The sequence below is a fragment of the Rhinoderma darwinii genome, unplaced genomic scaffold (assembly GCF_050947455.1).
Source record: "Rhinoderma darwinii isolate aRhiDar2 unplaced genomic scaffold, aRhiDar2.hap1 Scaffold_94, whole genome shotgun sequence".
Taxonomy (NCBI): Eukaryota; Metazoa; Chordata; class Amphibia; order Anura; family Rhinodermatidae; genus Rhinoderma; species Rhinoderma darwinii.
In genome coordinates, this window is record NW_027464514.1 from 2,809,848 (window position 1) to 2,824,122 (window position 14,275).

General features: G+C 49.1%; 1 protein-coding gene across 1 annotated transcript in view; it reads left to right on the forward strand.

Annotated features, from left to right (window-relative positions):
- LOC142733358 (histone-binding protein RBBP4-A-like) overlaps positions 1-4,361 on the forward strand; it is a 153,759-nt gene extending 149,398 nt beyond the window's left edge. Inside the window, exons 10-12 of the mRNA XM_075849522.1 lie at positions 1,121-1,178; positions 1,802-1,912; positions 4,181-4,361. Coding sequence (XP_075705637.1) covers positions 1,121-1,178; positions 1,802-1,912; positions 4,181-4,246 — 235 coding nt within the window. The 3' untranslated portion in view covers positions 4,247-4,361. The remainder of the gene's footprint in view (positions 1-1,120; positions 1,179-1,801; positions 1,913-4,180) is intronic.
- The last annotated feature ends 9,914 nt before the right edge of the window (positions 4,362-14,275 follow it).

A 14,275-nucleotide genomic window follows, 5' to 3' on the forward strand; every position in this document is an offset into this window, starting at 1 on the left:
TCCGATCCCAATATACATGAACGTGTAAAAAAAAAGAAGTTCCTACTTACCGAGAACTCCCGGCTTCTTCCTCCAGTCTGACCTCCTGGGATGACAATTCAGTCCAAGTGACAGCTGCAGCCAATCACAGGCCAAGCACAGGCTGCAGCGGTAACATGGACTGCGGCATCATCCAGGGAGGTGGGGCCAGATGTCAAGAGATGTCTTTAAAGGGATCAATTTGATTGATAGGTCTCTTTCAAGGTTACTGTATACTGCCAAAGAAGAGTTCTATGTACATATAATAGTGTAGGGTTTTGTTTTTTTGTGTAGTGCCAGAATTTGATCAGTGACATTTGCAGACTGATTTTTGCTCAGAACACCGTTCTCTTAAATGACCGCCGGTTCAAGGTTAAATAGCTCTGAAAACTTTGGTGCCGCAGCCAATTTTATTATTTTCTTGCCTTCTCCAAGCCCCCCCGCCTCGCTTTCCAAAGTCCATACGTTTTTCTATAGATGTCGCTATGAGGACTTTTTATTTATTTTTTTTCTCTTCTGTTTGCATGAGTAGTTGTCGTTTTTGATGTCACTATTTAATGTACTACGGGGGAAAAAAAGTACTTTGGGTTGAAATGGGGGGAAAAAAACCTCCCACCAGTTTTCTGGGTTTAGTTTTTACAACATTCAATGTGCTGTAAAAAATACATTTCTATTTTTTTGTATATTAAAAACCACTTGAATTTTGTGTCACTAGGGGATTTGAACAAACGATTCTTTGGTCGCTGGTATATTACACTCCAGTACTTGTATATTGCAGTGTATTTTACGGTTACCCGGCCCTCCTTTTAAGCTCCGGCAGGGCTTAATAGGAACAGACAGCACATCTGGGGGCCTTTATTAGGCCCCCAGGCTGCCATCGGAACCCCACATCGGAGCCAATAGGCTATCAGAGGGGTCTGTTCCACTCTTTCTAACGGCACAGACGCTGCGATCACTTGACTGTTGCGGTTGGGTGTTGGCTGCTACATACAGTTCACACAGAGTATGGAGTGGGCTTTGCCATTGAGCCTCCTCAATACTACCCCAAACACACCCCCTATCACATGTCGTCAAGGGGTTAATATTTTTTTTTATTTTCTAGTAAAATTGGAGAAGAACAGTCTCCAGAGGATGCTGAAGACGGCCCCCCTGAGTTGCTGGTAAGTAGCTATGTCGATATTTGATATCCGTAAGCCTGATATGTGTTAAAGGGGTTTTCCCACGAGAGGCATATCCTGTGGATGTGTCATAAATGTCAGATGCGGGTCCCACCTATCTCCAGAACGGGGCCTCCTAAACCCCATTCAGCCGCTGTGTTTTGCGGCTGGATGATGTGTTTTCCGACCATGAAAAAGTTATATGGTCGTGAGTTACGCCGTTTACGTAACTCGCTGAGCTACGCTGTTTCCGTAACTCCAATAGTAGTGAATGGCAGTTACAGAAGTAGCATGCAAGCTACGTTGTTTCCGTAACTACCATTAAGCTCTATAAGGCTTGCGTAAACAGCGTAGCTCCGAGTTACGCTGTTTACGTAACTCATGACCATATAACTTTTTTTCATGGTCGGAAAGCACCTCAATCAGCCGCAACACACAGCGGCTGAATGGGGTTTAGGGGGCCCTGTTCTGGAAATAGGTGCGGGTCCCAAAGCTGGGGACCTGCATCTATCTGACATTTATGACATCCTGCGGATGTGTCATAAATGTCTCTCGTGGGAAATCTCCTTTTAAGTCTTTTTTTTATTTTATTTTTTCCATTCATTCATTTTCTTTGTTTTCCTCAGTTTATTCATGGAGGTCACACTGCAAAGATTTCAGACTTTTCATGGAATCCTAATGAGCCTTGGGTTATATGTTCAGTATCTGAAGACAATATTATGCAAGTTTGGCAAATGGTGAGTTTTGATAAAGTAGCAAATTGTTTTTAATATTATACACCACTAAATTTGCATGTAGTAAAGTAGTTTTTCTGTTTGTTCTTTTTAATTTTTATACTTTAGATATTTGCATGTGTTTAGCTTCCGTAAGCCCCAGCATTTAGCTAGTGTCCTTGGGGATGTCACAGCAGGCCATACACTTCCCCCTGCAGCAGGTTCTGCAGTTTAAACGTATCATTTAGATGCTGGTCATACGCTCTGGCTCATAGAGGGTGGCAAGCGGGGGACATGCTGGCGTCATATGCCCTAATAAGGCATGTTAAGAGGGGTTCCCCTTGAGGGAATAAAATAATGGTATTGAGGCATTCTCCTAATCCTTAGATTATATTGTAAAATTGTCGGATGATAGTGGTCACTCCTAATTCCTCTATTACCCTGCAAATTTAGCTTGGTCAAATGTGAATGTTTATGAAATTGGGAAAGGCATACGTTTCTAGCAGACTGCTGGATCTGATCGTGTTTTAACCTGCCCAAATCTTTTGTTAACCGTGACTACAGATTTTTTGACAGACATTAGATTGTTGGCGGATCAACTCAAAATTGGTGCCATCCACTGGCAAAAATCAAATGTCTTTGACATCTGACATTCGCTTTAGAACCAAAGATTGAGTTGGAAACCCATCTAGCTACGGAGAACAAAAACTTGAAATTGTTGTATTATTCCTCTGTTATTCCTCTTACAAATGTATGAAAAAAAATTGACAACTGGGTGTAAACTATGTAGGGACACCCCTTTGACAAGGGGACTGATAATCCCAGTTGTCAATTTATTCATACATTTCTAGGAGGAATAACAGAAGAAAGGTACAACCCAGAGTTTTAAGAAAAAGATGCTCCAGAATTATAGGGAATACAAGTGATTATGGATGTCACGATACCAGAATTTGGACTTCGATACCGATACTTTGTGTAGTATTGCGATTTCTATAGCAAAACGATACTTTGCCACCAGTAATAAAAAAAAATAAAAAAAAGTTCTTTCATTTTCTGATGTGAGGCACGAGGTGTGATGATGAATTTAACCTCCATGTGCCTTACGTTAATAGTAATTAACCCCATCATGTTTCTCCGTCATAATGGGTTAATGTGTAAGTTACATGATGGGGTTAATTACTATTAATGTGAGGCACATGGAGGTTAAATTCATTATCCCACCACGCGCCTCACAATAAGTGAAAAAGGCGTTTTTATTTTATTTACGGCTTACACATCCTAAAAGACGCAAAAAAATAGTTGTGCAGGTTATTACGGCCGCGCCAATTCCGAATGTATATTTTATGTATTGGGACTTATTTTAATGTTTATTTAAAAAAAAAAAAAAGTGTATTTTTATTTTATTTAATATTACTTCGTTTTTACTTTAATTTTTAAACTAATGTACTGGCATACATCTATATTACAGTACATTAGCCTGTGTACGGATAGTACACAGGCAGTTGTTAGGGCATACTTAGGTATATCCTAACAGGAAATATGGTAACGCAGCCCTGGGGTTCTTTATTGGACCCTTGGCTGTCTGCCCATATATGGTATGTCCCTCGATCGCGTCACAGGAATTACCTGTGATGCGATCCAAAGGGGCATCCCCCTTTCTCATTTACCTCTCAATGCTGCAGTCAGCTATGATCGCAGCATTCAGGAGAATAGCGGCAGAGATGAGGTTTCCCTGATCTCCGCCGTTTTAGAGCAGGGCTGCGGTTGTGTGATACAGTCATTGCCCCGCTCCTGACTGTGCGCGGTCTGTCAGCATGAGGTGATGCGGCCGGCGCTGCACCGATGAGCGGCGACGCAGGCATTGAGGACAGAACATGGGGGTGTTTTGCAGCGCGCCTGCCATGTTCTGTCGTCATCCGTGCCGCCGCTCATTAGTGCAGCGCCGCCCGCATCGCATGATCTTGACTGTGCGCACTTGTCATTACTCGGGAGCGGGGCAATGGCTGTATTACACAGCCGCAGCCCCGCTCTCATACATTCATGTATTACTATACTAAGCTGTGCGCCCGCACAGCTAAGTATCGACATACATGAAATAATGGTATCGGACCGTTTGGGGATGCACCGTATCGAAACCGTACCGAAGTTTCGATGCATCGTGCATCCCTACAAGTGATTACTAAAACAGACATGTCAGGAGAGGTTACGTGCGTGCGTGTGTATGTGTAAAATATCTGCAATAAAACTGAATTACCGTAAACAGTTGGTAAGCTCTTTGGTTTGTTTCCACAGGCAGAGAATATCTACAATGATGAAGACACAGAGGGTGGTGTAGATCCAGAGGGACAGGGCTCCTAGTTGTAATTCTAATATATATATACTTTGTTTTTTTTTATTTCACTGCTGCGATCTAGTGGCATCTCACTCCCAGATGTCTCTTTATCCAGCACTTGGATATTGACCTTCCAGAAGGGGCTGGACGCAGCCTGCAGGGCTTAAGGGGAAGCCTCCATGACCTCCCTGGTAGGGAAAGGGTTAACAGGTGAGGGAGAGTTGGAGGGAGTCGGAGGGGGGGACAAGGAGGAGTCAGGGGGCCGTTGCTGCGCTTCCCGCTGTTTTCGGCATTGAGCCGGAAGCAGCGGGAGGAGTAGCACAGGGAAGACAAGCTCCCCGTTGCCCGCGCTCGTAAATATGTCGGAGGCAATTTTATTAGAGCAGCTGCGTGCAGCTGCTGTGCACCACGGTCCCGGATGGCTGGAGGAGACCGTGGCGGCATTAGCGAGGATCCCGGACGCCGTTTTGCCACGTCAGGCCCGGCGTTCGGGGTCTGTTGCAGGAGACAGGCTCCCCTCCCCCGGCCCCCTTCCTAGCATGGCGGCGGGGGGGGGAGTCGGCAACAACCGCTCCTGCTCGGAGCAGGCAGAGAGCGTTGCCGGGGGTGACGGCGACGCAGGCCGGGTCGACCCGTCCCTCCCGGCGGTCCCGACCTCCAGAGCGCCTCAGTCCTGAGGCAGTCCCGCGGACACGGCGTCGCAGAGGGAGCCCGATCTCGGACGCTGCAGGCCAGGCAGCTGGGAGGACCGCCCCTTCCCAGGCCCTGCGTCCTGGCAGGAATCCCAAGCCGCGACGGGGTCCGGCGGTAAGCAGGGAGTCGCAGGCCGGGCTCCCTGTCACCCCTCCCCCATCGGATGGAAGATTTGGAGGACAAGGTACGGCCGCCCCGCCTGGTGATGTTCCGGCCAGGGGGCAGGCTTCTTCAGGATCATCGAGACGGACGCCTAGATGACGCCCGTCCCTCCCGGCGGTCCCGACCTCCAGAGCGCCTCAGTCCTGAGGCAGTCCCGCGGACACGGCGTCGCAGAGGGAGCCCGATCTCGGACGCTGCAGGCCAGGCAGCTGGGAGGACCGCCCCTTCCCAGGCCCTGCGTCCTGGCAGGAATCCCAAGCCGCGACGGGGTCCGGCGGTAAGCAGGGAGTCGCAGGCCGGGCTCCCTGTCACCCCTCCCCCATCGGATGGAAGATTTGGAGGACAAGGTACGGCCGCCCCGCCTGGTGATGTTCCGGCCAGGGGGCAGGCTTCTTCAGGATCATCGAGACGGACGCCTAGATCTGCAGCGACGTTGAGGCAACAGGTCCGGTCGGAAGTCTGGGTTGCATCGGTCGGGCGGCAGGTTGCCGGCCCATCGGTCAGCGCTTCATCATCTCCGATCCGAAGATGTCGGTGGGATGGCCAGTCATCTGCGAGAGAAGAGCTGGAGGAAGGTGAACTGGACGCGTATCGTCGAGGTCAGGATGGTCTGGCTGACGGGAACACAGCGCCTGTGCGGCCCGGTGAGTGTGTAACTCCATCATTGTCATATCCAGCGATTTTTATGTCGGGTGTCGGCGGGGGGGGCTGCTAGCGTCGCATCGGTGGCCGGTAGTGGCGCGGGCGGGCGCGATGGCGCGGGTCTGGCAGATTTAGTGGGTTGCTTGAGGGAGCTGGTCGGGCGCCTAGATCGGGCGGCGGCGCCGGTAGTCACGGAAGTGTCCCCGGCGGTAGTGTGGGAGGGCCCCAGGGACGTGGGATTGTTACAGGCGCGGCCCGTGCTGGCGGTTAGGGAGGCGGTCGCGGTGTCGGTACAGACCGAGGCACAAAAAGATGGCGATCGTGTGCGTATTGATGACCGTGCTCGTGGGGAGGTGTACGTTTGTTTCGAAGGTCCGTTGGGGGCGCATTTAAAGCAGGAGGTGCGTGAGCGGATCTGGAAGGACGAATATGTTGAGATTTTTTCTCTCATGCCGCTCGCTAAATTGAATTTGGATAAGAGCAAGCGGGACGAGAGTAAAAAGGACGAGGAGGAACGGCGGCGGTATAGGATTATCCCGCAGACGTTCGTTAATTGGTCGCAGGCGTTCGCCATATTGGCTAGTGTGATAGGGGAAAAGGCGCCGGAAAATTGTTCGGCGTTGTTTTGTTATTTTGATGCCATTGGGGAGGCTCATAGGGCGTATGGGGGTCAGGCGTGGCTGCGATACGATGAGCAATTCCGTCAGCGGAAAGCGGTTCGGCCGGCGATTCGGTGGGACCAGAAGGATATTGCTCTCTGGTTACGGGTTACGGCTCCGGTTAGGCAGTCCTTTCCCGGGAGCGCCGGCCAAGGAGGCCAGTCTAGTCAGGTTGGACAAGGCGGCGGGGGAAAGGCGGGCTTTTGCTGGCAATTTAATGAAGGCCAGTGTAAGTTCGGGGCCACGTGCAAGTTCAAGCACGTGTGTTCCGAGTGTAATGGTGCATCACACGGGGCGGCAAAATGTCTGCAAAAAAAGAGGTCAGGGAACCAGTCCTCCGCGGCTGGTCAAGGGGGTGTCACCGGTGAGGGTGGAAAAGATGGCCCCTTATCTAAATGAGTATCCGGATAGGGCGGCGGCTAAGTTGCTTTACGAAGGGTTTTGTGTTGGTTTTGTTATTCCTCCGCCTCCTTATGAGGTTCCGGTTACGCGGAGGAATTTATAATCGGCTTACTTGCATGCCAAAGTCGTGTCGGAAAAATTGTTAAAAGAAGTTTCGTTGGGTCGCATGTCGGGGCCTTTTGTTGAGTCGCCTGTAAAAGATTTAGTTGTGTCCCCGTTGGGTATTGTTCCTAAGCGCGAGCCCGGAAAATTTCGTTTGATTCAACACTTATCGTATCCCAAGGGTTCGTCGGTAAATGACGGGATTGATCACGAGTTGTGCTCCGTAGTCTATACCTCATTCGATAAGGCGGTGGGTTTAGTGCGGGCTGCAGGTCCAGGTGCGCTGCTAGCAAAAACCGACATCGAGGCGGCGTTCAGGTTGTTGCCAGTTCATCCAGAAAGCCAACGGCTGTTGGGTTGTTTTTGGAATGGGGCTTTTTACGTGGATCGGTGCCTTCCGATGGGGTGTTCCCTTTCTTGTGCATACTTCGAGGCGTTTAGTAGCTTCGTGGAGTGGGTAACGAGGGGAGTATCCGGGGTCGACTCGTTGATCCATTACTTAGATGATTTTTTGTGCGTTGGCCCGGGGGGTTCGCCGGTTTGCGGTAATTTGCTTTATGCACTACAGAAGGTGGCGAGGGATTTTGGGATCCCTTTGGCGCCAGAAAAAATGGAGGGCCCGGTAGCGACGATTTGTTTTTTGGGAATTTAAATAGATTCGGTGGCAATGGAGTGTCGTCTCCCTGCGGATAAGTTGGGTGCTTTGAGGCTGGAGGTACGGCGGGCTTGTAGACTGAAGAAAATGACGCTGCGGGAGCTTCAGTCGCTGCTGGGGAAGTTGAATTTCGCCTGCCGGATTATGCCAATGGGGAGGGTGTTTGGTAGAAGGTTGGCGGCGGCAACGGCGGGAGTGCGTGTGCCGCATCATTTTGTGCGGCTCAAGGAGGAGCACCGAGCTGATCTTCAGGTTTGGGATGACTTCTTGGGCCAGTACAATGGTCGCTCGCTATGGATGGCCCCAGCGCAGGATACGAGTGATTTGAATATTTTTACGGATGCGGCTGGGGCGGGCGGTTTTGGAGCTTACGGGGGAGGTCCGTGGTGCGCAGGTCAATGGCCGGCTAGTTGGGTGTCCAGTGGACTCACGCGGAATCTGGCCCTGCTCGAGCTGTTCCCCATCGTGGTGGCGGCTACCATTTGGGGGGACAGGCTCAGGGATAAGAAGGTTCGTTTTTACTGCGACAACATGGGGGTGGTGCTGGCCATTAATAACATCACGGCGTCCTCTCCTCCGGTAGTTCAATTGTTGCGACATTTAGTGTTGGTGTGTTTGTCGTTGAACGCGTGGGTGGTGGCGGTGCATGTGCCGGGAGTACGGAATTGTATCGCTGATGCTCTTTCTCGCTCGCAGTGGGACCGGTTTCGGCAATTGGCACCGGGAGCGGAACGTCTCGTTTTGGCTTGTCCGGAACATCTTTGGGATCTGGTCTCGGTCCCGTAGAACAACTGTTACAAAGGTCTTTGGCGCGCACGACGTGGAGTGCTTATGCTGCTTGTTGGAGGCAGTGGGAGGAGTGGGTAAGAGAGTTGGGTGACGTCAATACGGATAGAGACAGGTTGGTGGCACTTTTGTACTGGTTAGGGGACGCCTGGGAGGCGGGGTTTTCAGTGGCAAAGGTGAACCGGTTCATATCTGCAGTGGCGTTTGGTTTTAAGTTGCGAGGCTTTCAGGATGTATCAAAGGAATTTCTGGTGTTGCAGGCTTTGAAGGGGTTGCGCCGAGGTAGAGTGGAGGCGGATAGTAGAAGGCCTGTGTCGTTTGCTTTGCTTAGCGCGTTGGGCGGTTCATTAGCATCGGTCTGTCGTTCTTCAGACGAAATGGATTTGTTTCGGTTAGCTTTTTCGTTAGTGTTCTTTGGGGCATTTAGGATAGGCGAGTTGGTGTCGCCAAGTACCAAACAGGCAGGGGGGCTGAGATCTGGGGAGGTGAGCCTATTCGCAGATCGCCTGGAGGTATGGTTGCGTCGGTCGAAAACTGACCAATTAGGGAAGGGTAAGCTGATAGTTTTGTTCGCCCTCCCGGGGTCGATTATGTGCCCAGTAGAGTGCATGCAGGGTTTTAAGCTGAAAGGGGGGTCTCCAGATTTGCCTTTGTTACGTCATGTGGACGGGTCGTTTTCAGTTTGGAGCTGTATTTAAAAAATGTTTGACGGCGGTTGGTGTCGCGGCGGGCTCATATTCATCTCATTCCTTCAGGATTGGCGCAGCAACAGAAGCGGGGCGCTGGGGGTTGGATGATGAAGGGGTGCGGCGTATTGGTCGTTGGGAGTCCAACAGATTTAAGTCCTATGTCCGCCCCCATATGTTATGAGGTTTGTTGTTAACGCTTAAGAAATGTTATATGGTGGTGTCTAATTGTTTTTTCCGTTTCAGATTCGCCTCCGTGTTTGGTGTGGTTGCTGGGTCATTCTTACGTGCACTGAGGGGCTTTGAGGGCGGACGTCCGCCCGGACGGTCGCCAGTTGCGCATTCCGCGACAGGATGCGGTTGTGCATTGGCTGGGATTTAGAGGTATGTCTTGGAGCAGGGTGTTGGCGGAATTGCAGACATATGCCCGGCTTGATAGGGTTCCGGAGGTCTTAGTGTTGCACGTGGGTGGGAATGACTTAGGAGTCCGCCCCTTTCGTGAGTTGGTGCGGGATATCAAACACGATATGTTGTGTTTGTGGGTTTCTTATCCCAAGTTGGTAATGGTGTGGTCGGACATAGTCTCAAGGAAACATTGGCGGTTGGCTAGGTCTGTGGAGAGAGTCAATAAGGCTCGCATTAAAGTTAATCGGGCGGTGTCCCCTTTTGTGGCAAAAAACGGGGGCATTTGCGTGAGGCACAGGGATTTGGAGTCAGGAGTGGGGAATTTCTGGAGGAGTGACGGGGTTCATCTGACCGAGGTTGGCATTGATCTTTGGAGCTTGGCGATAGCAGAAGGAATAGAAAGGGCGGTGGTGGTGTGGCGGAACTCACAGGCTTAAGGTGGTCAAGGCCTGTTTCGCTGTGGCGGGGGGAGTCCTTGAGGCCAGTCAGTACAAAATGGTGGGGGGGTCGCATCGGGGGTATGCGTCCCCCAAAAAAGGTACATGGTTGAAGACTTCATCGGGTGTTATCCCTTTGAAGTGGTCTTCTGGTGGAAGGTATATCACTTGAAGGCTTCATCGGGTGTTATCCCTTTGAAGTGGACTTCTAGTGGTCGGTATATCACTTGAGGGCTTCATCGGGTGTTATCCCCTTGAAGTGGACTTCTAGTGGTTGGAGCCATCTGCAGAGGTGAACGGTGCTTCCGAGCTGGTTTACGGCTGGAGGTAATTGGTGGTTTGCAGATGGCTAACTCGGTGTGTTCTTAAAAAAGGAATATCTGAAAGGGCTTCAAGGACTTCCTCTGCTCGGGTTAATGTTAACGTTAAATTGTTATTTACGATTCTGACCCATGTTGGGTCATGTGAATTATTAGAAGGAATTCTCTGGTGGATTCCTAACTAGTTATCCGAAGGTTTCGGATTTAAATTGTTTTTATAAAACTGTGAAATTAATAAACGGCTGCTGTGGCCATTTCACATCCAACCTCGGTGTCACGTGTCTTTCCTAAAGGTGGGGGTGGGGGGATAGGATGGGGTAAGGGAAGGTTCATTAACACACGACTCTACTTAGGCAGGTCATGTTCTGCAAGCAATCGCTCCTCTCATTCATTCCAACTTGCTTTTATTCATCTTAGTCAGAAAAATCCTTTCAGTTTTATATATAAATATTTTATACAAAAATGCCATTTTTAACTGGTCAGTGCAAAGACGGTTTTGTTTATTTTTGTTTTTAACAAAGCAAGGAGAGGAGTAAGACTTGTCAGATACTGTGCCTTCAGGTGCCTCTCCTATGACTGGACAGACAAGACAGGCAAACATTGCTCATATTTTTCCACTGGAAAAGTGAACTTCTCTCATGTTACTATCTAGGACCAGCTCCTTAAGTCATCCCCCTGTATATGAATTTTTTGATTGAAGTATATATTGTACTTTAGACTTGTCATCCACTATTTACTTGTGTTTAATTTTATGGGGGCACAATAATATCCTTTATATTTGTGTGGATTTTCCTATGAAGGATATGAAGGATGTCTGCTTTTTCCTCCGGGCACCTAGGGCACTTGGCATCCGCTCTTAATCCCATTTGTTTCAGCACCCACGGGGTCCTATACACCCTATGTATCAGAAAAAACTGCGATCTTCGTTGTGCTACATTAATGGACAAAGTACATGTTGCTGCCAATACCGCTTCCCAGTGGTCTGTTGTAATAGGACCCACCTCCCTCTCCCATACAGCTTTCACTGGTGCCATAGGATCCCCCAGATGTTCCACCAATAACCTGCGATAAACCAATGAAATTAATCCTTTTGATGTAACTGCTTTTGCAATATGCTCCAACACCCCGGCGGCATTCATTGTCAAGTCCACGCTGACCGCTTGTGTCTGCACAGCGTGCCGAATCTGCAGGTACTGATAGAACATGCGGGAGTCCAGTTGAAACTCCTCCCTTATTTGCTGAAAAGATTTAAGTATGCCTCCCTCGTACAACTGGCTCAATCATATTATGCCTCGCTGCTCCCACCCCTGCATCCCTTCCAATTTACCCAATTCCCCCAAATAAGCATTCCTCCAGAGTGGTGTATATTTAGTGCACTCTCCTATCCCCAGCAATTGCTTGCACTGCCACCACACCTTGTGTATGAGCAGCAGAGTGGGTCTGGTACTCGCCATCTGTTTATAGCTGTGCGCTTCCAGTCCTGCCAACGGGTTCTCCCCCCCCCAGATATGATAGGATGCGCGCACTGGACCCCCATGTCTCTTCCTGCTCCCACCCCCAAAAATGTTGACATTGGGCAGCTAAATAATACACCCAAGCATTGGGCACAGCCAGGCCCCCCTCCTCCTTTGGCAGCTGTAATTTCTCCAGTTTAATCCTAGGCACCCCCTTCTTCCATACTAGGTCCCTAAAAAGGTTATGCAATCTCCTGAACCAATATTTGGGGATCCATACCGGGGAGTTATGTAGGACATACAGCACCTGGGGCATGAGGATCATTTTAATCAGATTCGTCCTACCCAGAGCCGATAGCGGTAACTTATTCCACGCCTCCACTTTAGCTTTTATCGTGGTTAACAGTGGCATTACATTAAGGGACATATAATCCTGTGCTTTCGCCGTCACCCTAACCCCCAAATACTTAAACTCCGTGACCACAGGTATCTCCACCTCCTCTTCCCCATTCTGGATGACCCCCGGGTCCATGAGCATTAGAGCCGATTTTGACCAATTAATGAGTAGTCCTGAATATTTCCCAAACCGCTTAATTAGGGCCATCACTAACGGTAGTGTGCGCTCGGTGTCCGCCATGAATAACAGCATATCGTCTGCGTATAGTGCAATTCTTTCCTCCACCCCCCCATATCTCAACCCCTGAATATGTTCATGTTGTCTCACTGCACACGCCAAGGGTTCCACCGCCAACGCGAACAACAATGGAGATAATGGACATCCCTGACGCGTTCCCCGCTCCAACGCAAACCGATCCGATAGCACCCCATTCACCCTTATCTTTGCTGTCGGGGCTACATACAACAACTTTACCCATTTTATATAATTAGGGCCAAATCCCATTTTCTCCAGAACTGACCACAAATATTTCCACTCCACGCAATCGAATGCTTTAGCCGCATCTAAGGACATAATGGCTCTCCCCCCCCCCCCCCGATTATCCGGCAGGACTTGTAAATTCAAGAACAGCCGTCTCAGATTCACCGCCGTCGACTTGGATGGCATAAAGCCGGCCTGATCTCCATGTACCACCCCAGCCACTACTTTAGCTAGTCTAAGCGCCAATACTTTCGCCATGATTTTAATATCCGCCGTCAGTAGGGAAACTGGTCTATAAGAGCCCGGGAGCTGGGGATCCTTCCCCTCTTTCGGCAGAACTACTATAGTCGCTTCATACATTGTTTCCGGAAGCCGCCCCCTATCAAAGCTATCTAAAAGAGTGGCCAATAACTGCGGTGCAAGCTCCTCCCCATATTCCTTAAAAACTTCCACCGGAAGACCATCCGGCCCCGGCGCCTTTTCACTGGCCAGTATCCCTATAGCCGCCTGGAGTTCCTCCAAAGATATGGGCTCCTCCAATGTCCCTCTCTCCTCCCCTCCCAACCTAGGAAGTTCTGTCTCCCCTATATACTCTTCCAGCTGCTGAGGTGTGTGCTCTGCCCTAGAGGCATACAAATCCGAGTAAAACTGCTGAAACACTTTCAAAATCTGTCCTGTATCCGTCTCCAACTTCCCCCCCTCCCCTTTAATAGTGTGTATGTAATTATTCTCCCTCTGAGCCTGCGCCATCCTTGCCAACAGCCGTCCAGTAGTTTCCCCCTCCTCATAATATTGGCGTTTTAAAAACATCCTTTTGTTATCTGCCCTCTCCAACTGATGCTGTTTTAACAACCGCTGCGCCTCCACCCAATGCTTCAGTGTGTCTGGTGTGTTATCTACTATATGTAACCTTTCCGTCTCCGTTACCCTTACAGGGTTTTACACTGTTTCAGAAAGACAGGGCGAATAGGAAAGGTGGTGGTGTATGTCTGCATGTGAGAAGCGATATGAAGGTGAGTGTCAATGAGACATTAGAGGGTGAAGATTGTGAGGAGGTTGAAACCTTGTGAGTGGAATTACAAAGAGAGGTAAACACTGAAAAAATTACTTTTGGTGTAATCTATAGACCCCCCAATATAACTGAGGAGATGGAATGTCAGCTATATAAACAGATGGAGCGGGCTGCACAGGCTGGTACAGTAGTGATAATGGGATATTTTAATTACCGGGATATTGATTGGTGTCATGGTTCGGCTTCAACTGCAAAGGGGAGACATTTCCTCAACCTGTTGCAGGAAAATTTTATGGACCAGTTTGTGGAAGACCCGAGTAGAGGTGAAGCTCTGTTGGATCTGGTCATTTATAATAATGCAGAGCTTGTTGGGAATGTCAATGTTCGTGAAAACCTCGGTAACAGTGTTCATAATATAGTTATATTTTACATACACTGTAAAAAACAAACACAAGCTGGGAGGGCAAAAATACTTAATTTTAAGAAGGCCAATTTCCCCAGGATGAGGGCTGCAATTCAGGATATAGACTGGGAAGAACTAATGTCAAATAATGGTACAAATGATAAATGGGAGATTTTCAAATCTACTTTGGGTAATTATAGTGCAAGATTTATTCCTATAGGTAACAAGTATAAACGACTAAAATTAAACCCCACATGGCTTACACCGTCTGTAACAAGGGCAATACACGACAAAAAAGGGCATTTGAAAAATAGACATCTGAGGTTACAGCTGTAGCCTTTGTAAAATATAAAGAGCTTA